Source organism: Alligator mississippiensis, chromosome 1 (assembly GCF_030867095.1).
Source record: "Alligator mississippiensis isolate rAllMis1 chromosome 1, rAllMis1, whole genome shotgun sequence".
In the NCBI taxonomy this organism is placed as follows: Eukaryota; Metazoa; Chordata; order Crocodylia; family Alligatoridae; genus Alligator; species Alligator mississippiensis.
The window spans coordinates 74,177,382-74,202,895 of NC_081824.1; the positions used below are offsets into that span (position 1 = coordinate 74,177,382).

At 43.5% G+C, this 25,514-nt stretch overlaps 1 protein-coding gene across 6 annotated transcripts in view; it reads right to left on the reverse strand.

The window, feature by feature from the left end:
* Positions 1 to 22,911, reverse strand: part of SYNCRIP (synaptotagmin binding cytoplasmic RNA interacting protein) — a 30,451-nt gene extending 7,540 nt beyond the window's left edge. For 4 of the 6 annotated variants that reach the window (XM_006267853.4, XM_006267852.4, XM_006267851.4 and 1 more), the window contains exons 1-9: positions 21,688 to 21,847; positions 20,675 to 20,793; positions 20,407 to 20,514; positions 18,645 to 18,758; positions 18,383 to 18,559; positions 11,918 to 12,053; positions 10,647 to 10,852; positions 3,678 to 3,827; positions 2,260 to 2,381 (exon numbers count right to left, since the gene is read on the reverse strand). In XM_006267853.4, coding sequence (XP_006267915.1) covers positions 2,260 to 2,381; positions 3,678 to 3,827; positions 10,647 to 10,852; positions 11,918 to 12,053; positions 18,383 to 18,559; positions 18,645 to 18,758; positions 20,407 to 20,514; positions 20,675 to 20,793; positions 21,688 to 21,835 — 1,280 coding nt within the window. In that variant the 5' untranslated portion in view covers positions 21,836 to 21,847. Of the gene's footprint in view, positions 1 to 2,259; positions 2,382 to 3,677; positions 3,828 to 10,646; positions 10,853 to 11,917; positions 12,054 to 18,382; positions 18,560 to 18,644; positions 18,759 to 20,406; positions 20,515 to 20,674; positions 20,794 to 21,687; positions 21,848 to 22,762 lie in introns of those variants that run through there. The other 2 variants (XM_059731783.1, XM_059731778.1) reach the window with 2 other exon arrangements.
* Between the last annotated feature and the right edge of the window lie 2,603 nt (positions 22,912 to 25,514).

Genomic DNA, 25,514 nt, shown 5'->3' on the forward strand with positions numbered 1-25,514 from the left:
ACAACCAGTGCTAGTTTAGGTTGACTGGAGTAACAGTCAACAGTACATCAAATCAAAGAACCAATACTGCTAAAGTCAGAAGAGAACTGCTACTTCACCAGCCCATAAAAATGTACGTGCCAACTTGAAAAGGCAGACAAGTTTCTTTGGGTGAATCTGATATCTTTTATTAGATCAACTTAATTTATTAAATTTATTCATTAGTTTAAGGTGAAAGGGGAATTCTGTTCAACATAAAATAAGCAGGGAAATTTACTGCTGTGCATCTGACACAAATAAGTTTAAGGTATTTATATAGGAAAAAAATGTGCAGTCACGCTAATCAGAGTAATTTCAGTTATGTTATAGAGAACAGTCGGAATTGGGGTTGGACCAAAGACTACTTCTACAGCCTTCCTATAAAGAAAAAAAAAAAAAGGCACTCTAAACTGATCAGGTGTACCAAAGAAATCTCACTTTCCTTTACAAAATATAGGCCAACAACAGAGTCTTGAAACAGGACTAGAGAGATCAATGGTCTAATACTCCATCAGAACTTCCTTCCTTTTGGCATTAATCAAAACAAGCAAGAAAACAAGACCTCATAGCAAAATGGCAAAATAAGACAACTACCTGCATTGCAATTATGTTCATATGATTTCCTGTATGCACCTTAACTGTAGTAAACAAACAAGTACTCTTGTGGCTGCTTCCGAGGTACTTAATACACAAGAGTTGATGTATTTCTGAAAAAAGTAAATGAAACCAAGTCTAACATGAGGGTAGAGCCCAGAATACTGAAGCCAAGGCAAAGGCTAACAGCAGCAGCAAATGCCCAGTGAAAGAGACAAACAAGGCAAGAGAGAACATTTGGAAAGTATGACTGCTTAACACATGTGGAAAAATGCAAAAAAAACCCAGCACTTTACTTCCAGCTTGGTGTGTCCCTGCACCAAGCACAGTGCATGCCCAGAAGAGGCATCGCATTAGTTTGACCTAGCCTGCCCAACGTCTGTATACACTGGGTGCTTCAGCAGGGCTTTTTGAAGCTTTTAGCTAATAGATGATTGAATTCGCTATTAGATAAAAGTGTCAAAAAGCCCTGCTGATGTGCCAAATTTATACAGATGCTGGGGAGCAAAGTCAAACTAATGAGGAGCTTCCTCTCCCAGTAAAGCGCTGTGTTTTTCCCCTCCCCATATCTGTCAGTGGCCTAGACAACAACTGCAAACAGGACAATCTTAAGTAGTCCCATGAGTACATAAGGTCACCAGCTAACCTAGCTTTTATTCTGCTGACTTATCTTTCCAATCTTCTTGAAGGCTTAAACAGCAGCACTGACAGAACAAGCATTTTTGGAGAAATATAGAATAGGAGCTGAAAAGCCATAGGATACCCATGGTAAACCAAAGCAGAATATAGTAAAGTACTGAACAGAACAGTGGTAAGATGAATATAATTTTGCACAAAAAATTAAAGCTCCTGGTTTTTTGGGGGGTTTTTTTGTTTTTTTAAGAACAAAAATGAATGGGCTCATTCAACATTACTGAAGTGGCAGAATGTTGGCTGGCTTTTCCTAGACTGTACATATCAGGGCTGTCCAACTGGTGGCCCATAAGCTCCTAGCCAGCAACCACTCTTCCCATGTCCTCCCCCCCCCCCCCCTTCCTGACGACATCAAGACCTCCAGGTTCCCCCTCCACTTCCTGTTCCCACTCCAGGTGGTGCAGCAGTGAAAGGAGACATGGAAAGCTGCCCATGCAGCAGAAGGGCTGCAGCAGCATGCAGCCCCAGCCACCCAGAAGTTGGACATACGAAGCCCTGGCCCATACGAAAGCTTCAGTGTATGCTTGTATTCATATGGATGAACTTGGCAGACACTATATGAAACTGAGGGGGAGCAAACAGAAGGAGGTGCCCAGTTCAAAAGTAAAGCTTTTGCAACCAGGTAGGTGAACATAACTGGATGCATTTCACTACTGAATTCAGACTATGAGCTCTTAAGGAGGATTTGATTTTCATCCATCTCTGTACACCACTCAGCAAAATGTTACACCAATTCTGATAGAAAAGCTACCTTTGGGCAACACTGAAAAAAAGGATTTATCAAGGTAACTGTGTAGGTGTATCATATTTGAATTTTTTACAAGAGAAATAAAATGCTAATACACTTCGTTGTACTGGTTAATATTTCCTAAGCTGCAACTTTCTTCTTTAAAAAAGGTATTTTTGGTGTGATAAATATCAACAACATACACGCATGCAATTTTTTACACTTACATCTGATTTTTAGCTGCTTGTCTCTGAGCTTTCCGTTCTTTCCTTTTTTGATCTGGTGGCTTAGCAAAAACAATTTCAATATTTTCTCCCTCTAAATCTTTACCATTCATTTCTTCCATTGCCTGAAGGAATCAATCAGATTTTAAAAATTATTCCTAAGAAAGATACTCTACTTACTTTGCCCCGTAGAGCATGCATCACAATTTTTTAAAGCATATCCTTCAGAGCAAAACAAAATCTGAAAGCCAGATTACAGAATTCCTGGAGATTTAAGTGTCTCCCCATGCTTGGTTCTCAAAATTAAAATAGTCTTTTAAAGATGGTTTTCTTCTACTTGCAACTGTGAACACACTATTGTGACATCTGCAAATATCATTAATTCAGCATACAGTTCTGTGATCAAGAGCTTTATTAATGGGCCAGCTGTAAAGAGTTTTTTGATTCAAACATACACTTGAAAACAAGAAAGCATTAGTGAAGCAAGAGACCAATCCTAGTAGCTTCTTGAAGTTTTGTTTTAATTTTTGCTATTTTAGCCTATTTTTAAGGTCTCCACTACAAAGAACAAAAAAAAAAAAAAAAAGTCTACAACCCTGCCCCCCTAACTGATACTAATAATGTCATTCTGACCAAGGAACAGTAGATTACTTATTGGTTCCATTAAACATTTGCAAACAAGTTTAAAAGGAAAGGAATCTGAAAGATCCTGCCACTTGAAGGGAACCTCTTGATTCCTTAGGAGATTAGCCTTAAGAGAATGCTTATCTACAAAGGATTACTCTTCCACTGCCCATGCTTCTACATCATAATAGCCAGACAAACAGGGGAAGATGCAACCCTATATCAGTCTCCCCTCTTCAATCAGAGTAGAAAATAGGTATGGGGCCAACTATCATTCTACCAGAAGATGGAGAAACCAACAGCATTTCCCTTTCACCAAGGGAAAGGAACAGAAGATTACCTCAGTTCAGAAAAGACAAATTAAATCTGCTCCTAGGAAATCTACTACATAAGCACAAAAGAAGAAGCTTCACTGTGCTTAGTTTCCAAACCATTCTTGGAGGATCTTTACCTCCAAAAAGAGCTTCCTTTTATTTTCCTGGTGTATTTTAGTGGAAAAACAAGCATCCATTTCAGTTTGGCACAACAAATGCAAGTGCATTTCTATGGTAGCTTAATTCAGTTGTATGAACTGCTAGAAATCTGTTTCAGACTAAAAGGCAAATCACAACCAACATTACCAGTAATTTACAAGAATTTACCTGCAGGGAATCCAGTAGTATGGAATTTTTAGTTCAATATGGTAAATAACACTACAGGAGAGCGCTCTCAAGTTGAAAACATATCCAACTCTTACAATTCAATTTAGTCACCACTTCCCTGTACACATCAGAGTTAATTTAGAGTCTTCAACTTACCTTTACAGCACCATCCCGTTCATCAAAATGAATGAAAGCATAGTCTTTTAATTTCTTCACTCGCTCTAATTTTCCAAATTGACTGAAAGCCTTTTCTAGAATCTCCTCCGTTACAGTATTGGCAAGGTTACGTACAAAAAGTACTTTCACCTAAAATATGAACAAGTCAGTTTTGTGTTATAAGTTGTGCCTTCCAATTTAAAAATGTAAGTTTTAAAATTTCCCCAAACCACACTGCAGCTATAGGCAACATCAAGGTAAATACATTCCATTTTAGGCATCCAATATTCTATAAGGCAAATCTGAAAAAATCAATTTGCTGAAGACAACCCACCTGACAAAACCCAGCATCTTCCCCTACCAATAAACAGCATTCCCATATCCCTCACCCTTCAATGATCAGCTCCATGTTATTATTGAAAAGTTTCCTAACATTAATTTTCAACTCACTGCATTGTTTTAAAGTAGAGCTAGCTGCTAAAATCAGTTACATGCAGAAGTCAACTTTTGAAAAGCCTGTACCACAGAGATGGCTTTTTACCCAAGAATTCATCCAACAAGTACATAAGCACTTAGTAAAGCAAAGAGTGCATGCTAATTTCAAACAGCATTACATTTGAGTTGCATCAACTAACATGATAAGGATATTTCCTGCCCACAAGAGAACTAAAAGCAATTTTAGTAGACTACAAACTTCCTATCCTAAGTTATTTCAGAAGCCTTCAGCTACCTGAATGGTGACTACAGAGGGTGGATATACTGCTCTCAGTGGTGGCGGATGACACAAGGAGCAATGGTCTCAAGGGGCAGCAACGGAAGTTTAGGTTAGATATTAGGAAAAAACTCTCTCACCAGCAGGGTAATAAAGCACTGGAACAGGCTACCCAGAGGAGTTGCAGAATCTCTGTCTTTAGAGGTTGTTAAGACCTGGCTAGACAAAGCCTTGGGTGGGATGATCTACTTGGGGATGGATTACATGACCTCCTAAGGTCCCTTCCAACCATAATTTCCTAAGTCACCTATGCTGTTCAAAACTCAAGGAAGCACCCATGATTGAGGATTTGGTAGTCACACAACTTGTTTAGATTTCTCCTTGTACCTATACTATAGCTGCAGTACCTAATCTTGAGTTATCATCCCTGACACTTGCCAAAGCAGACAGTAGTCATCAAGACCACTCCCTCAGTCTAAAAGCTTCTCACTTGCTGGCTAAATCATCTTTTTACCCCCAAACATGTCAATAACTGTAATGCCAAACATAGGAGCTCTCATGCCCTGGCCCACAAATATTTCCTAATCATGTTCCACACGTTTTCTACTAACACAATTGTAAATCAATGACTAAGATTGCAATCAATGGCCCTCTCTTCTCTAAGTAAGTTTAGCTGCTCAAATAGATAATGAATAGAATGGAGACCAGGGGTCAATGTTTTGCACTGGGGGAACTACTTTAACATAGCTTAGCTCCAAGCCTGAGCTGCTTCCAACCCAGCCCACACCACTGGAACGATCACTCCCTCTTCCATCTCTGTCCTCCCACCCAGCAGTGTCACCTACAAAAGTGTTACCTCCCCATAAATGCTGCCAAAGCCCCCCAGCTCCATGGGCTACAGGCTGAAGGTTGGCAACCCATGGCAGACTTCTCTCTGCTGTGCCAAACACCACCAAATTTTATTCAGCAACAGTGACCAAAAACCCAAAATTTGGTGGCAGGTATAGGGGAGGGTGAGCAGGAACAGCATTGACTCATAGTGGCCCACAGCAACATAGCTGTAGCAGCCTCTGTGACAAGCACCACAGGCTCCATGTGGAGGTGGTTCATTAAGCCCATAAGGTCAGTATATTTGAAACCTATGGTTACTATGGAAAATATTAACAGCATCCATGATTTGGTAGCCATTCTAAAACCCAACAGTTCCTCTACTTGAGAACTATACTGAGAACTGCAGTAGTGTGGATACAGGAAGGTAAATGAGTAATTATTTGCCATGTTCAAAATTTAATACATGGGGCCGGGGTGAAAGGAAAGGTAACAAACAGACAACACATGGATGACTGCCTCATCCTTCCCCTATTCTTCTTCCCATTTTGTCTGCCTATCATCCAGATGACCAACTTCAAACCCAAACCAGTCCCCCTACTATTCTCAGTTAGCCCGTTGCTTAAGCCCTCCTCCCTGAAATTTCACTGGGGACTCATCTCTTGTGTTCTCTAGTCCATTGCACTAAGTGAATAGAACTCTGATTCTCTAAAAGAGCTAAGATAATTATGATGTAGATGCAGATGTCCCCCCAACCTCCATCAGTAAGTATTTCAGGCATTTCAGAATGACACCCATAAAAGTACCTATGTAAGGAATGAATGAGGCAGGGAACCATAAAACCTTGCTCCTCGGGTCTTGTTTCAGAAACAAAGCTGTAGACTTAGGCAAGATCCCTGGCCATGCCTTCTTCATTTTCCATTTTATGACATGTCATCTGAGAAGTCCTCCCTCAACAGGCATTATAAAAGTTTCTGAGCAAGGTCCATTTCTGTGAGTCAAAAGACTGATCAGATGGAGAACTTGCCATCTGGAGGAGGTGTCACCTCAGGTATATTTTCCTTGCAAGATTCCTCATTCCCTGCTACTGGAATTCTAGGACACTAGGCAAGAAAGCGGAGAAGATAAAGCTTGCAGGCAGAGCAAGGGCTTTCATACTAAACTAATACTAGGAAAGGAAGCCTCCTCCTGCTTAAAGAGACCCTGTCCAAGCCACTTTCCAGGGATCAACAATGGGATTCCTGCAAGTGAATGCTCAAGTGAAAAAACAAAAACAAAAAACAAACCCATGACAGGCAGAAAGGCAGCAGACAGGGAAAAACTGTAGGACACAGTCTGGGATCTGCTCAAGCACCTGGGCTAGGCAATGGAACTCAAGAGAAAGTGGGAACAATGGAAATATTCAAGTAAAAAACAAGCAAATCCATCTATATATAGCAACAACACTTGCAAATAATTACTACATTGAATTTTAAAATGTTAAAAAGGTTTTCCACAAAAAATCTCACATTTTAAAATAAAATGTGGACACGAGTCTAATTTCTACATAAAGTGTTGTCACTGTTAACGTTTTTTTGAGATCTGGGAAAGAGAAGAAAAAAGTCATACATCTGAAATCGTTTCCAAAAGGAGCACTTATTTAAGCTGATGAAATACAGCTTTTTGGAATTAAGTTTAGCAAATTCAGTTTATGCTCCTTAATGAAGCTATACAATTTTGGAATGACAAGAAAAGTGTCACACTTAAGTAAATTAGTTTTACAGGCTGACAAAAACTCCCATTGATCCCAAAAGACTTTTGATCACTTCTTGCTTGTGACACCACAAAGCTACCTTGATTTGAGCCACTCTGTCTTTTCCATTTCAGAGTATGGATTAGAAACATACTTTTTAGCACTGGTTCAAAAAAAACAGAAGTCAAGATGCAGTCCCAACTAGGGATGTAAATACTAAGTAATTAAGCGCCCTTTTAACTAATAACATCAGAGGAGTTTATCAGTTAACTGATCACCAGGGATCCTGGTTTTCCCCAATTAAAAAAAAAAAAAAAAAAATCAAATCACAAATTCTCTGCTAAAAAACCCAAAATCCATGATTAAAATTAAAGGCTCCCTCACAGTCCCCCCAGCCCTGCTAATGCCCTTCACTCCCCATCCACAGCCTTGCTGGTGCCCCTTGTCAAACACCCACAGCCCCTGCTCCCACACCCCTGCTGGAGGGGCCCCAAGCTGCCAGGGCTACGGACCTCAGGCAGGGTAGGCTCCCTGCTGCTGCACACACTCCCAGGGGCAGGAGGGACCCATACCCCCAAAATCTGTACCCAGGGCAGGCACAGACTGAGACTGCTGCCCAGAGTGGGGCTTGGAGCCACAACGTGTGGTTGCTGGAAGCAGGCTAGGGCTGCAGATCACTCATCTGGGTGAGGGCTGACTCCCTGCTGGCACACCCACTCCCAGGGAGCCAGGGATGACCTGCATTCCAAGATCTGTAAGTGGGGCAGGCGCAGGTTGCGGGCATGGGCTCCCACCCTGCTTCGCTCCTCCAGGGCCTCCGCCAGCTGGCGGGCACAACCTGGCGCAGCTGAGGACAGTGATCTATACTGTGTCTCAGTCCCCCGCTACCCCGGCAACATGCTTGCATCACTGCCCTCAGTGCAGCCCCCCCCCCCCCCCCCCACACCGTGAGGCAAATCACCAGGGGAGCGAGCAGTGGCAAGGAGGGTTTTTTGCATAGCCCCGCTGTTCCCAGCTGCGCCGGGTCACGGGGGGGAGCAGGGCAGCAGGGAACAGTAGGACCCCTGCTCGCTGCTGTTCCCCCCCCGCCAATTCAGCATGGCAGGGAGTGGAGGAGCCATGCGAAAGACCTCCTTGCCACCACTTACAACCCCACCTCCACTGCCCCGGTGACCTACTTCCTGCACACGGGGCTGCGCCCATCAAGGCACTAGCACATTACTGGGACAGTGAAGGGGCAAGAAGCAGTGAGGAGGCTCTCTGCACAACTCCTCTGTTCCCTGATGCACTGGGTCACAGGGAGAAGTCAGAAGGGAACAGTGGCAAGCATCTGTGGGCCCACTGTGCCCTGCTTCCCTCCGTGACCCAGAGCAACTAGGAACAGCAGGGCCACGTGAGGCTCTCTTAGCAGCTGCTCACCCCGAGCTACCCTGGCAGCGCACCTCCTAGATGTGGGGCTGCAGTGAGAGAAGTGGTAGCAGGCGCAGGAGGTCTGCCACCATATTGGGGGGGAGTGAAATCCTTGCACGGCCCCACTGTTCCCAGCCACAGTAGTTTGTGCCTGCAGGGATGCAGAGGCCCTGCGGGAAGGAAGCAGGACAGGAGCTTGAGCCTGCCCCATGCACAGATCTAGGGGGGCATGGGTCCCCCCTGCCCCCTGAGAGTGAAAGACACGGAGTGCCCAGCTGGCTGCACATGGACCACCAGCGGCACTACAGGCCCTTAAGGAAAGCCACGTGTGGAGGTTCCAAGCCTGGTTGGACCGGATAGTGCCACTGGCGGTCCACAGGCTGCCAGCTGGGAATTCTGTGTGGTTCACCAACACCTCCCCGCTCTCTCAGCCAGCTCCCCTCTACAGCCCTGCGACACAACCCCATCAACCCCCACTTATATAACCGTACAAGCTACAGAAGGAAGGTGAACCACAAGTAAGCCTTGGGAGTAAAAACAGCATCCAGTTCTGGGTGCCGCACTTCAGGAGGGATGTGGACAACATCGAGAAGGTCCAGAGGAGGGCCACTCGCATGATCAGGGAGCAGCAGGGCAGGTCCTATGAGGATAGGTTACAGGATCCGAACCTGTTCAGCCTCCGCAAGAGGAGGCTGAGAGGGGATCTGGTGGCCATCTATAAAACTGGCCAAGGGAGACCAGCAGGCAATGGGAGAGTCCCTGTTCCCCCGAGCACTACCAGGAGTAACAAGGAACAACGGCCATAAGCTGACAGAGAGCAGATTCAGGCTGGATATCAGAAGGCACTACTTCACAGTCAGTGTGGCTAGGATCTGGAACCAACTTCCAAGGGAAGTGGTCCCTCACTCCTACCCTGGCGGTCTTTAAGAGGAGGCTAGACAGACACCATGCCAGGGTCGTCTGACCCCAGTATTCTTTCCTGCCTGTGGCAGGGGGTCGGATTTGATGATCTGCTCAGGTCCCTTCCGACCCTACTATCTAACTATGAAACTATGAAGCCTCAGGCCCCGTCCTTCCCACTCTCCCTCCCCCTCTGGGCAGGTTTGGGGGTTTCCCACCACTTTTGCGAACAGCTCTTGCAGGCTGGAACTCTACCAGCCTGCAGAGCTCTTTGCAAAAGAGGGAAAGCTGCAGCTTTCCTGCTTTTATCAGAGAAAGAGCAGATTTTCCCCTTTTAGCAGAGAAATCAGTGATTTTCTCCGTTTTTCCATAGGAAACAGGAAACTTGGATCCCTGCTGATAACATGCATCTGCAAGGGACCCGCCTGCCTGTACTCACTCATTCTCCAGGCAGCAGCAATGCGCCCACTGCTGCTACCTGCAGCTTTACAGGGCTGTGGTGGGTCTCACTGCTGCTGCTTGCAGTGACATATTCGCAGCAGCAGGCTGGAAAAGCCTCGTCTGCACAGCTGCCCAGGGGACTGGGGCCATTTGCAGTGGCATCAGTGGCAAGTGCCACCACAGTCCCCATGAAGTTGCAGACAGCAGCCGGGGGCTGGAAAAGCCCCTTGCTCCCTGTAGCCGCTGGCATAAGGCTGCAAGCAGCTGCACCTTGGTCTGCACAGCCCCAGCCCATTGCCAGTAGCAGGTGCACTTGCACCTCGAGGTGGATGTTGGGGAAGTCACGAGGGGCCCAGTCCTTGTACAGGCAACGTAGCCCCGGACCCTTTCCCACCACCTGCTGCCAGCAACGAGCTGGGCAGGGCTCCACGGAGCCTGGTGAAGCTTGTTGCCAGTGACAAGGGCACATGTGCCTCGGGACAGATGGTAGGGAAGGGGCAGGGGTTGTGCTGCCACAAGAAGGACTGGGCCCCTTGTGGCTCCCCTGCCGCTTCCCCACCATACCACATACTAGTGAATTCTACCCTCACTCCTCCCTCCCTCCCCTCCTGCCCGCCCTATCACATTTGGGGCGACGCATAGTTTCCCTTCTCCACCCCAAACTAAATGATAACCAGTTATAATTGTTCACATCCCTAGTTCCAACCTGTAATGGATGTTACTTGCCAATGCCACTCAACTTTTGAGTTCCCTTTAAATTTTCCAGTTGTTTAAAAACAAACACCTTTAAACAAAATAATACAAAACAACTGCACAAGACTGCCTTCAACTTCTCTGTCAAGAACACCAAAAGCATTATTTCAGCTACAGCTAATATAAAAAGACATTTACTTTACAACAACTTAAGTGATACATCTATATTTGTATTTCTTCATTCCTTGATTACCTTTGCCATGACTTCAGGATCTGGATCTTCTATAGGATCAGCCCATTCAACTGTAACAACATTTCCCCAGACTTTTACTTTGCCACTCATTAACCTGCGCCTGGCTTGAGCAGCAGTTTTATGATCTTCATATTCAAGGAAACAGAAACCCCTGTTTTTCTTCTTGTCATCAGGTTGATGGTACAATATGACATCCGTCAGACCCTCTGAAATTAAACAAAATATTTTTTAAAATGCAACTTCAATTCAAATGTTTATGATATAAAACAAAAGGATGATCTGACTTAAAAACATGTGATCTACAAGATGTGAAAACAGCATGGACCAGTTTTAAGGACCACTGTAAAGAGGCCAGGTTACCTTTCTATACCTTCAGATATTGTAACTCACTTGTCACTGTAGTATCTTGGCATGCATGGGAACACTTTCCAGGACATAAACAAGAGACAAAGACAGAGTTAAGACTTCAGAAGTCTTAACACTGCTCAACCAGAAAGTGCATAAGGATACCCAACAGACAGTTTTCCATGTTAAAAGGAAGTCTATAATAAAAGTTATAGCTCCTTAATTCATTAGCCTTAGTTAAAGGATTGTCTACCCCTCATGTAAGTCTAGTAAGACAAAAAGGAGAAGAGAACTGCCTCCTTATTAATTGGTCTCTTTTAGCCACAAAGCACAGCATCTCCCTTTGAGTTGTAGACACTTTTCCTCCCCCCAACAAGACTACTTTCATCTGCTAGGTTGTTGTATGTATACAATCTAAGGTTTAGTTATGGATAGTAGACTATATTACTCTAAAACAGTGGTTCTCAACCTTTTTTGTACCAGGACGCATTCGTAAAAACCAATGGGCAGTCCCAACCGAGTGCCCCTCACTTTCGACCTGCTGCCCCCTGCCCCTTAGTATATGGGGCAGGGGAGGCCCAAAACCTGCAAGGGAAAAGCCATGGTTTCCCATGTTTTTCTCCTTTAAACAAAAATCCATTTTTTAAGTTTGTTCAGAACCCTTTCATATATTCTTATGACCCACTTTTGGGTCGCGAATCATGGGTTGAGAAACGCTGCTCTAAAACACAGCATTGCCTAGGCAAGAATGACAGATTACCAGCTGACTAAGAGCAAGACATCCAAAAGGCTAGGACAAAGTGAAAGGAAGTAGAGAAGTCAGCCATGATACAACATAACCTGAAAGATGGTGAAGAGTTAATCACTGATCATACATTTTACCCATTTATTTCTGTCCAGCTCCCAAAACATGCATACTGACTTACCTGTAACTTTGCTAAATTCTTCAACAATCTGTTCCTTGGTTTTACTCTTAGGAATAGAGCCAACAAAAAGCCTATTATTGGCAACAGAGATGCATACACCAATGTGTTTCCCGGAACGAATTTCATGATTATTGTACTGAAATAAAAACAGTAAGATAAATTATAAATAAGCTTTCCAAATCCCAATTCAAAGATATCCAGACCAAATATTTTTTTCCTTTCTAGAGCTACAATTATCAAGGTATAAAATTCTTTGCAACTTAATTAATACATCTGTTGTGGCATGTTCATGATTGCATTTTTGTGGTATTTTTTTCCTCCACCACAGGTCCTCAATTTCAGCTAGCACTGCCTTCCCTTCCCAGGTCTCTAAGCTTCATCTTTCCTTCTTGAAGGAAACTATGAACTCAAGACTTTACAAGAGGAAGAACCATAGTTGATGCAGCTTGTTTTAACAAGCCCCTCTCCTTAAACTGAATCAAGCATAATAAAAAGCAAGTTAAGGTTCACTTCAACAATCCCCTGTACAACTCCCATACATAACAATAAAAAATAAGAACAACCTTCAGACAGTAAGAATTTCTTCTCAAGAAATAATCACAGAATCAAAGCCAAAGCTATGAGGATATGCAAGAGCAACTGCCAAAATACTTCAAGAGTACTTTAACTGCACAGGAGAAAAAAAAAAAAAAAAAAAATGAATTCAACTGAATGAATCTTAAAAAAAACCCAAACCTTTAAGACTTGCTATTCAAATACCACTCCCGAAGTGGGCAATTTAGGCATAGCACCCTGGACAGGCTGAATCTAAAAAAAGTGCAGGGGGGGGGGGGGAAGGGAGGTTAATACCCTGTATTTCCTTTATTTGTGGAAATAGTCATCTCACAGGCAAAAGACACATTTTAATCAACTTCTCTACTGCTTTAACAGCAGTCTCCATTTTCCCCTTTTCAAGAGCCAGCTCTTCATGCAGGGAAGTATGTATTTCTTTTCTTAAGACCCTGTCAACCTTAAATTTTTTCTAGTAGCAATTTTAGTTTTGGTGTTTTCAGGTTTCCACATCACTTCTTTCCCTCTCTAGTGAATGCTATTGAGAACGTCTCATGTTTTGATAATACAGTTGTTGTTTTGTACCAGTGTAATACTAATTGTGTCCCGCTGAAGATTTTAACCAATGCTTGATAACTATATGCCAATGAGTTAAAAGAAAAAAAAAACCTGCTACATCAAAAGGATTCTCATCTCCCTTTTGGCTGTAGTAGCATTCCTGGGTAGCCCAGAAACAGTACCCAAGATATAAAACTTTATTTAAAATATCCTCTGCTCTGCTTTTTCTCCGCACTTTGAAAAGTAGTCTTCAAAACAAAGCAATGAACATACACAGGGATATCATATATTCACTCTATATTAGTGTCTACTATTGGTGAACTCTCTTCTGCATTAATTAGGGTATGCTCTTCCCCAGGTAAAGTGTGCTATCCCTCAAAATTGAGGTAAGAAACTAATTTTCCTCAAAAAGATGAAAAATCATCTTTTAGATCAGATACCAGACATCCTGTTGGATCAACATATTGCATCTCTTTTAATACTATTTAATCAGGTTTAAAGGAGTCAGATCAAGTGTGGTTCCAAATGCTTTCTTTAAAACAAGCAAGAAACATTTTAACACTTGCCTCAAATTTTGTCAGTGGGTGTTTAAGTTAAAACTTATTGTCACCCTAACGTGTTTATTATACTCCAAGCACATTACAATACTATGGTACTTCATGAAAGTTTGAAGAACACTTGGAAAAACAAAAACCCTGACTAACCAATTTTCATTGTCCAAGCTGAGGAAAGCATAAAACATTAACAACAGTAAAAGTTAAGTGTTACAACTTCCATGTCTTTAAAAAAAAAGTATTTGCAAGCTACCAATGTCTCTTTAAACATCCCGCCCATAATCTTAAATCTCATATTAGGTAAGGTCAAGCCCAGGCACTATATCTGCATGGAAGAATGCCACAAAAACATACTACAAGTAAAAGTGCCAGTTCAGCATATTTAATTCCCTCCTACTCCGTGCTGAAGACACTACTGCTAAAGTGCCTTTTGGACAAATGCAGCACACATGCCTTTATTACTTGTGGATGAATTAACCTCCTAAAGTTTTTCCTCCAGCATGTTAGGCAATCCCAATATAACTATTTACCTCACTTTACCTAACTGAAATTTCACCTGTATTTTAAGATTTAGCTTATTTACTTCCTGTACTAAACAGCAACTATGAATTTCTGGGGAACTGGTACTCAAAACGCTTACAACAACACGGGTCAAACTTTTCAGTGTGCCAAAGACAAATTAGCCCTATGCCCTTCCTGAGTGCCACTCCAATTCCTTTCGTCTACCTCAGGGGTTCTCAATCCCTGGACCACAGCAGGTCAGCTGCCGGATCAGAAGTTTGCTGCTGACTGGCAAACTGCAGCCCCCCAGAGCCGGGCAGAGAAGCTGCGGCTCCTTTTGCAGGGCCCGCAGCAGCACAGGGTTTGGTCCACCCGTCTTCCAGCCAGAAATTCCGGCTGTGGTCAGCTGTGACTGCTGGGCCGTGGTTTACTGGGCCGTAACACAAACTTTGGGAACCCCTGCTCTACCTTATCTGCTGCTGTGCTGCCTGTCCCTTCCCTGACCTGGCACATGCCTCATGTACCCTACACTGCTTACCTCTGGCTTAGAAAGACATACTTGGCTAATTTCACTTTTATCTGTGCTTCTGATTAGCTTTACACACTGGTCCCCTAATTTTCATAGTAGGTAGGGTCAGAAGGGACCTGAGCAGATCAAAGCCAACCCCCTGCCATGGGCAGGAAAGAATCCTGGGGTCAAATGACCCTGGCTAGCTGATTATCTAGCCTCCTTTTGAAGACCCCCAGGGTAGGAGTGAGCACCACTCCCCTTAGAAGTTGGTTCCAGATCCTAGCCGCCCTGACTGTGAAGTGGTGTCTCCTGATATCCAGCCTGAATCTACTCTCAGTCAACTTATGGCTGTTATTCCTTATTACTCCTGGTAGTGCTCATGGAAACAGAGACTCTCCTATAGCCTGCTGGTCCCCCTTGGCCAGTTTGTAGACAGCCACCAGATCCCCCCCTCAGCCTTCTTTTGTGGAGGCTGAACAGGTTCAGGTCCCGTAGCCTCCGCTCGTAGGGTCTGCCTTGCTGCCCCCTGATCATGTGAGCGGTCTCCTCTGGACCCTCTCAATGCTGTCCACATCCTTCCTGAAATGCGGCACCCAGAACTGGACTCAGTACTCCAAGTACTTTAAAAAAAAGTGACCACATGTCCCGGTTTCATCCCAGATTTCCTTAAAAACAATATGGTCATCCTATCTATTTTACACTGGAATTTTATTACATTAGAGACACTTTCATGGAATCATGTGTTAACTCTAGGAAGCAGTAGGGTAAACCTACGCAAAAAAAACAAAACCAAAAAATAATACACACCGTCTTCCAGAATAGAAAGGTAACACCCATCACAGTCAAGTATGCTGTATTTTCCCCATACTCTTTCCTCTTTATCCAGATTTATCATTTTCCCCTATTTATAACAATTCTGATTACTCTAGTTATGAACTTCTCAAATTAAATCCATTAACTGTTCTACATCCAGTAGCACATGTGGAATACACAAATGTCCACTAGAGAGCAGGATGACCCCAAAATTACTTTCAACTGGGATTCATATGCAAGCGTTGAGCCAGTTTACAGATAAATATAAGCATGCTAAGAGGGAAAGACGTTACAAGACCTGTGCCACTTTTGCTATAGCACAGGTCTGAAGTTAAGACTGGGTAAGGAGAAAACAAAATAAGTTTTTTAAATCCTTTAACATGCTGAAGAACAGCAGAGTGAGAAGGCTTCAGGTTATTTCGTTGCAAGATGTAAAAGTATAGTTGAATTTAAAAAAAATGTGCGTGTTCTTTTAATAAATGTTAGCTTCTTTGCTAAAGTAAAAGCTTTTGAGAGCCAGCTACTATTGCTAATTTCACTAGCCTAACAGAAAAAAATATGAACATGGGTGTTTAACCACAAGTTTACACCAATTTTACAAAGTCTGTTACTGAGACCTCTAAGTTTAAGCTAAACACTGAATACATCAAAAAGATAAGCTAATGTATAAGGATAAGATGTAACAGTATAGAAAGCTTTGCAGTGCTAACAGTCCACACCGAGTGGTATAGAAAAAACCTCTATAATAGCCACCTCCATGTTTCAGATCAGGTTTGGGAACTCTATTTAGACTGCACTTATCCACAACTTTAGCAGCTTTTTTAAACACACTGGCACTTCAGTCTTTCCAAACCCTGAATTCAAACAGGAAGCTTGGATTGACTACTGGATAGGACAAAGCCTGAGGTTTTAGTTCCTACTGAATTTTTAAGATTTTTTTTAGTTTTATGGACACCTAGGTAACAATCCAAATACGAACTGATACAACACCATTTTCCAGGATCTGAAAAACTGTTCAGTTTACCACCCAAGCAGCAATACAGAAAATTGACAAAGCTTTGGCCAGTTCCCTGACTAATAGTCAAGTCTACAGGCAACAGTCAAACTGATGAGGCTTTAAGAAAAGAAGGAAAAAAGCCATATAGCAAAACACAGGCATCTCAGCAGGCCAATAAGCTAAAAGGTGAAAAAACAGCTTACAACTATGGGGAAAAAGTAGTAAATGTCTACAAGCCACTGGATGATGAAAAATGACCCCTTGCAGTACTACCCAAAAAAGCTGCATTGGCAGTCATCTTAGGAGTCTCCCCATTCACAGATAACAAGAATGAGAGAGAGAATCTTTTCACAAGGGCACTATGCCCATGCCTTACTTAGATCCCCATTCTCCTACTTGACTGATTTTGAACTACCAGGAAAGTTCTTCAGATCCCAGTTTAATCAGCCAATTTCAGATGAGGATACACATAAAGTCAACTCTTGCCAAGGTACTTGTGTGAAATTGGTTTTGATGTCTTTGCCCTTACCTGAATGTTTTAAAACAACCTTAACAAAGTTAACTCAAAGCCAGAACAGCATCCTGCTACATACTAAAGCTAGAAAAGATGGCTTCCCATCCCAACTGGAATTTGTCCTTGTACTTCCCCAAACTCCTCTCCTTTGCTTCAATTTAAATGACAAACAGAAACTGGATATAAAAGTGAGTAAATGCACAGGTGCATACTTTTATAGTACTAATGCCACCTCAAATACATAAAGCAGAAGACAGTCCAGATCTAAGCTCAGTTCCCAACCTTTTTTCCTATCACAGTATACTTATCAACTTGAAGTATTACTCACACTTTAAAAGAAAACCAGAAAAAAAAAAGTTATCAGCTTACTTCATGCATCTAACATTAAAAAAAAAAAAAAAAGTTTAGCCAGTTTCTCTAGCCAGTTCCAATTTTATTTTCGGGGGGGGGGGGGGGGGGGGGGGGGGCAGCTGCACTGTTTGTTGCATTCAACTAGAGACATTTAAAATAACAACAGCAAAGCTGAAAATTAAAGGAGCAACAAGCAGGAGTACACACACAAAAGTTAATGAAACTTCTAAATATTCCTCAATCAATGCTCCTTAAAGAATTCATCAACAGGCCAGGCCAATGGTTTATTAGCAGCAAATTATACAGAACTGAGATCCAGGTATGACTAGATTAAACACATTACTTCACTACTTCATATTTTTAAGCGAAGGTAACATATAAATGACCTAATGACCTAGAAGTACTTTAACTAAAAGGGGAATTGATGCTCAGCCCCAAATGAAGTAGGGGAAGGGGGGGAGAATGCACTGCCAAAATGCTGGGTGAGGCTTGGAGTTAAAATGAAAGAAAGAGAAAGACTGACAGAAAAATACAGTTTGGAATTTATGCCTGACCCCTGAAAGATAAGTTATGTTCCATTTTTATAGCGCAATGAAAGAGAGAGAGACAGGCAGACAAGTTTGCTAGTAAATACACTTGAAGGTACTTCATGATTAAGTTACTTACCTTAAATAAAATGCGTGTCCTCAGTGTTTTGTCTACATGGAACGCACTGCTGCATACACGCACCAGCAGTTATAACCATGCAGAAAAAACACTCTTTTCAGAGATCAGTTCCAAAATAACCCACCCCAATACAAACAGTGAAGAAAGGAAAACCTAGAGACCCTATTGTTGTCATGAACTTTTGTTTGAATGTAGGAGTTGCCCAATTAGGTCAGGCCATAAATCCACCTGATTCTGTACCCTGTCTTTGACAGCAGTCAGTACAAAAGATCCAAAGAAAGGCGCAAGAATATTTTAAATAACGACAATGAACACTTATGGAATAACTCATTTGTAACATACTATCTTCTTAAAATAATTGACAAGAAATAGAGCAGTTCCCCAATAGGTAGAGAAGCATCACAAGATGTTAAACAAAACAAAAAAAACAAACAAACACAAAACCACTTACCAGTTTAACAGCCTCTTGAGCTGCCTCTTTAGTACAGAAAGTGACAAAAGCATATCCTCTATTTAGACCAGTCAGTGGGTCCATCATTAAGCGCAGATCCCAGATAGGCCCAGCTTTCTCAAATAATGGAACAAGCTCATCCTCAAATAAGTCTCTTGGAATCTTGCCCACAAATATCTACAAATACCACATATAATGTCATTTAAAGATGCATGCAAGAAACAAGCCACTTTTCTTTACATAAAACTATTTCTCTGCTTACCTCTGTACCAACAGAAGGCTGTTGCCCTGAATACACAGAATCTGGAGGAGGGCCACCATACTTCCGCTGTCCAGTAGTCACATCAAGAGTATAACCTGTTCTTTCCAAGAGTGCCTTAGGAAAAAGAAAAAAAAATTGTGTAAAAGTCTGGTCTTAGACAATTTAACTTAAGACAAATCTAAAAATTTAAGTTAAGGCGTGTTTTATCTCTACATTAATATTAGTGTTCTGGAACTTCCACAGGCATACAAACCCACTGCATATACAGAAATGAGTACATTTAAAGTGTAATGCACGCTATTTTCATATTATTAAAACACTACTTGGTTGAGAGATTGAACGGTGTGCTATGCAGCAGCCCAACAAAACAAAAGGTTCACATTTCTTCATGTGAAGGTATGCTGAACATTTTTAAATATAAAAATTAAACCAAGTGACAGAATAGCAAGTGTCTATTAAGGTATCTCAATACCTGGAGTCGCTGTTTTGACATGCACAGTCCTGCAAACACTTAGGTACATTAGTCCTACTGAATTAGTGGGACTGCCTATAGGCATGGAGTTGAAGCACAGACATGCGCTTAGATACCACAGGGCAGTGACAGACAGTGTCTCAGTTGCCCGAGTATAAAGCAGGGATAATAACCCTTTTCTGTCTTTCACACACTCTTCAGGGTCAAAAGTTCCCCAGGCAGGGAATGTGTCACTTCAACACAACACGACTGATCTATTATATCATCACCTACTAGCTCCAAATATTTACTATATTATATACAGTTTTTCAAGCTACTGACATCAACTACCTGAAATGTTGTGTGTTCAGATCAATTTTAAGAAAGAGCAACAGAAAAAATTAATTAAAACCATAAAGGCTTACTGAAATTGCAAGTCAAAACTGGGAAAGAGAAAAAAGCAAATTAAGGGAGAATTTGAGATGTACTCATTAAACAAGTTAGATTTTATACTTCAGCAAGACACAAGAAGCAAAAAATCATCTTCCTCTTCCAACTGATCCAGTCAAAGCATCTTACTCATTTGATATATATGCTGTATACCCTTCCCAAAAAAGGACTTAATTTTAGCTGGGTCCATTTAGTTTCCCAAATCTTTTAAAAATCATTTATTTTCCTGGTATGATTTATACGCCTAAGGCAATTATTTCTTGGATATTCACTGTATTCTGCAATAAGTTTAAACTAATCTTTGTATACTGCTTATAAAAAGAGAATACACTGACCTAAAAAAGAACTAAAATCCCAAATCCAATGGGCGTGTCTAAAAAAACACCAACAAAGCAGCTATTATTCATAATTAAAGGAACAGTTCATAATTGGATATTGATATGACAGAGATATCCTGTTTTTCTGTGGTACCAGTCAAGATCTTGCACTAAAACTTTCACTCCTAATTGTATAAGACTAAAGGCACAGGTATTTTTTTTTTTAGCCTGAGACAAAGATACCTCAGTGTATAAGACACCTTTCTGGCAAGTTGCTTAACGTGAGTGTTAGCATTATTTTAAGTAGTTGCAATAAACAAGCGTGCATATTTCATTTGAAGAAATCATTACTATTTTTTGAAAAAGGAGTTACAAAATTTCTGGAACAGCGCAAATAAGATTTTACTGATAAACAGGTTTGAGTGATCTGAACTAGAAATACCTGGCAAGACACAGTTACAAAGAGTAAGCTCTGGCTTATATGAAAAAAAATAAATTACATTTATAAAATTTACAATATTATCTTACACCTTCAGGCACATACCTTGATTTTGGCCTCATCTGGTCCTTTGCTAGAATCTGCCACCTTAGTCCCCTGTTTCTCTCTCTGCCTGTATGTCTTCATGACTCCACATAAAAAGGCACTTTTGTTCTGAAAAAGTAGAGCCAACTTTGTTTTGAAGCAGTCAGTTTATCCAAACTGTACAAGTTCTATACATCAAAAAAGAGCTCTGGCTGTAACTGCTCAAGCTTTGACCATCTAGTAGCAGTTTGTTTCCCCCACATTTACACGCTAAATTGCTTAACATTACCTGAACATGTGAGAGATCACTGTCTTTAAACTGTTGAAGCACTGCCAATGCACCTTCTTCATTAAATTCCTTTAAAGCTTCAATAGCTCTTTCATCTAGATCACTGTGTGCAACTAGCCCTAGGGAAAAGCAAAATTTTTGCTAATTATATTTGAGAAACAATCTTTGTTTAACCATATTCATTACATTTTAGCGATGTCGGATCATTTAGTAACACAATCCGTTTTACTTGTTCAAGAAGCCGTATCTACTGTTCCTCCTTCACAAATATTCAAAACATGATGAAAAATGCTCAACTTTTCTCCATCAAGAATAAAACCCTTAAAATAGTCTGTCAAATGATTTTTATGACTTTTTTTTTTTGCAATATTACATGGCATCAAGTAGTGGAATGGCTATGTTTATTTTCTTTGTACAGAACTAAAGGTAACAAGGTATCATCAAAATTTGACTTTTTGGGAAAAGGAGCATTAAGACTGAATTGAAACACTCAAAATTACTACCAGAATCCAAGAATTGAGCTTCAAAAGAAAGAAAAAAACCCCAGAACTATACAATGCCAGAGAAACACAGCACCACCTGTACACTCCTGAGTCAAAATACCAAATCACAGAACAGCCTCAACAATTAGAGAATACTACCAGTTCCTCAATTACTCTTAAGTTGCTTAAAGCTACTATAAAATACACTAATAACATCACCTGCTGTCACGAAGAACAGACAGCTGTGCCTCTGCCAGCTGTTGCTATGGTCTTGTGCACCCTTCTCCTGTCCTACCTCCTCCCCACCACCCACTCCAAGTGACTTTCATAACCTAGCCCCAGACAGTCTCTGGTAACACTAGGTAAGTTTAAAAAAAAAAGTATGAGATAAAAATCAGCAAATCAACACTAAAAGACATGACTGCAGTCCCCATACTTTTGGAAACCACAAAAAGTTGCTATTTTAGCCCAAAGCCAGCGGAATCCAATGAAAAGATCCAAAGTATGATTTTGCAAGTTTTTGCATCTTACCTGCAACGTAAATTTCGTCTAGTTTTTCAGCAACTTTCTGTGGTAAACCAGCATCAAGCAATGTCTGGAAATGCTCAGAATGGGTAACTGCAGCAGAAGTGTCCATGGGCTCTTCAGTACCATTCCCATTAACATGTTCAGTAGCCATGTTGACAGATATCTGTTCGAACGCAATAAGCATCACAATTAAGCTAAAAATCTTGGCGCGGGAGATCAGCAAATGACAGCACATGCAACTGCCTGCTCTCCCTCTGCCTACACGGAGCTGCTACTTGGGCCCCTACCCTGCCAATGCCGCTGCGGAGCCCGGGAAAGCCACAAGAAAAAAAGGGGAGAAAAAAAAAGAGAAAGGCAAGGCAAGGCAAGCAGCGAGCAGTCTCTGAAGAAGCCCAGAGCACAAAGGAAGCCCCGAGCAGCACGGCTGCCCGGCGGGGGTGGGGGAGCCTTCCCTGCAGGGCTTTGCACAAGGCAGCCAGACACTGACTCACCGCCTCTCCGCGCCCTAACACTCCCTGAGCAGCGCCCAACAAGTTCGAGATGGAGCAAGAAGCCAATGGTGGGGGAGGGAGGAGGAGGCACAGCCGCCCTGCCACATGCAGCCGCCCTCACTGACACCGCCGCGGCCTCCGCCTCCTGCGCGGCCGGGCCCGGGGGGCGCGAACAAAGCGCTGCCCCGTCCGCACCCAGCGCGGCGGCGGCGGCGGCCATGAGCGCGCTGCAAACACGTGCTCTGCTGTCCTACAACTTCCTCCCGGGCCCGCCGGCCCCCTTCCCCCGCGGGCCGGGCCGGCCCGGTCCGGTCCGGGGCCCGCCGCCCGCCCACACAATGCCACCCGCCGCCGAGACGTGCCCCGGCACCGGCACCGCCCGCCCAATGAATGGAGCCGGCGGGACAATGCGCCGGGCCACGCGGCCCGCCCGGGCCTAGCGCTGCGCTGCCGCGCCCGGCCTCAGCCCCGGCCCCAGCCCCGCGCACGCGGCTCCCGGCCTCGGCCCCGCTCGGCAGGCGGCAGCCGCCGCTCGCCCCCCGCCCTGGCCCGCCCCAGCCCGCCCTCCGCCGCCGGCCGGCGCTGACCTGCGCGCGCGGGGCTGGGAGCCGGCTCGGGGCTCGGGGCGCGGCGGGCGGTTGGGCTCGGCGGCGGCGGCGCGGCCCCTCGGCGCGTCCGGGCAGGGTGCTGGAGCGGGCGTAAAATGGCGGCCGCTCGAGCGCTCACGCCGCTGCTGGCACCAGCCCCGGCCCCTTCCACTCGGCGGGGGGGGGGGGGGGGGCGGGAGCGCGAGGGGCGGGGGAGCGCGAGGGAGGCGGCGCCGCGCGCGCTGGCGCAACCCCAGCGCCGGGGTCTCCCAGGCAGCTCCGCAAGGGTTATCGCCGGGCCCCGCCCCCCGTCGGGCCGCGCAGCGACGTTGCATCTGGCCCCGCCCCCCCGGCGCCGGCTGCTGAGCGCGCGCGCGGCGCCTCGTGCGCCCCGGGGACGCCACTTCCCCTTCTCGCAGCCTGCCGCCACGGGGCTGCCCGAGCCAGGGGGACGGAAGGGGCGGGGGGCGCCATTGGTGAGCCCCGCCCCCTGCACCTGTGCTGTGCGCAGGTTGGGGGGGAGGGGCGGCCCGAGGGGGATTCCCCCCCCCCACGCTGAGACAAAGCCGCGCAGACAAAGGGAGGGCCGGGCTGGGCCCCGCGCGTGGCTCCCCCGCGTGGGAGGGGCCCGCGGCATCCCTGGCTTCTGCTTCTTGGCGACAGAGACATAACGGAGCGATGCTCGAGGTGGCGGGGGAGCCCCCGCCCGGCGCCTCAGCGGTGCCACGTGGCGCCTGGCGGAATCTGGCGGGGGGGGGTCAGGGCCCCGCTGGGCGTCCCCGCTGCGCGGGCTCTGGTCCTGGGAAAGCCGCTGGGAGCGGAGGTGGGCCAGGCTGAAGGGAAGCTAGGAGCAACAATGGGGCCGATACGGTGCAGGTGTAGCACAGCGTAGAGGCTTCCCGTTCCTGCTGCCAAGTAGCGGACAGGGCTTGCACATCCAGGGGCTGATGGACCGGTCCCACCAGCTCCTGGCATCGCAAGCCTTCTCCCAGGCTTCCTCACCAGCTGGCCATCACCTTGCCTTCTTCTGTGGCAAGTTCACATCACAAAACGCAGCAAGAGTTTGTAGACCATTATTTGCAGTATATTAATTGACTATCCAGCATTATTCTAAGTTTACTGGATGCTTAATTCTGCATCACTGCCTTTGCATTTTTGTCATATTGTCACACTGGAGCTCTTACCGGGGTACAGCGACTTCTGTATTCTGTGCAGCATCCAGATTTCTTAGGCTAAATTACTAAAGTGCAGTAAATTAGGTCGCAAGTCCACTCTACTACCGCATCACATATATAGTAAGACATCACATACTTGAATAAAATAAGCATTTGAATCCCGCGAATATTATTCAAATCTTTGAGAGATCAAAATATTTCAGAAGTTTTTCTTCTGGTTAGTAATGCTAGTTTAAAAAATAAAAATGTGTCATAGTCTTACTGATAACCAGGGATCCTGGTTTTCTCTAATTAATAAAAAAAATCCTCAATTTTTGGATTTAAAAAAGTAACCCCCAATCCAGATTTTCCCCTGATTAAAATAAAATGCCACCAATATAAATATAGTGGTGTTTCATTTTATTCACAGAAAAATATGGATTTGCAGTTACTTTTTTAAATCTGAAAATTCGGGATTTTTTTTTTTTTATAACCATAAATTATGCAACTACATTAGCTGGTTACAAACTATGAATGGTTAACATGTTTCTAAAAAAAACTACAATCTTCTAAGTAGATTCATTTTTTCAACTCATTTTTTTTCTATAACACTGGAGAAAAAAAGTTTTCTGAAACCCCAGGTTTTGGTAAATGAAATGCCAGTTTTGATTAAATTTGACAAAATAATGCATTTATTATAATCGATGCATATATATTTTTTTCTCTCCAAAATCAACAACTTCAGCTTTTTCATGCACATTTTTTGGTTTCAATGGAAGGCCGGTTTTTTGGCCGAAACCTCAGCATTACATACGGGTAACATCAGTACTCAGCAGCAGGGTGTTCTGAGGCCAGTTTTCATGGAAAATGTCATATGAAATTGCTTTACTTACATAACCATGCAAAAGGGGTTTCTGTGGGTAGAATCTGACCCTATACCTGGAACACGAGTTACGAACTCTAAGCTAGAGCCCTCTCACTCAGCTGCGTACTAGTTCTACAACACTAACAATAGTCCAAGAAACTTTTGCCACTAACATTCTCATAAGATGTCAACAGATATTTGTGAATTCACACAGAAAATAGATCTCTTGAGAAATAAATTCCAGCTTCTAGTCTCACTTTTCAGAAGGAAATTGAAGTTAAGCATTCTCCACCAAATATATTAAGAAACATTATTAAACAAGACTAGCAGTAATATCTTTGGCAGTAAAATTCATTTTCTGACTAACCTATACCATTATTTTCATTACGGATGAATTTGGCCCAGAAATTTTCAGGCATAGAGCTGCACATAGCATGTTGGTATTTGACTCAGTGAATGTTTCTGCAATAAGGAGGAGCTGAATTTTGTCAGGCAAATCCTCTGAATATTATTGAATAATTAGCATGAATAGTATTATAATAGAAAAGAAAATAGTCCAAGATGAGGCCTACAAAATCACAGAATGAACACAAACAAAAAGATTATGAAAAGTGAAATCGGTTCCTGAAAAAAAACAAAAACCACATCAAAAGTGTGCATCCTGTGTTAATTCTATAACAGTGACATTCCAGGGATGATGCACCAAGAACTTAATTTCATATATCCAAAAACG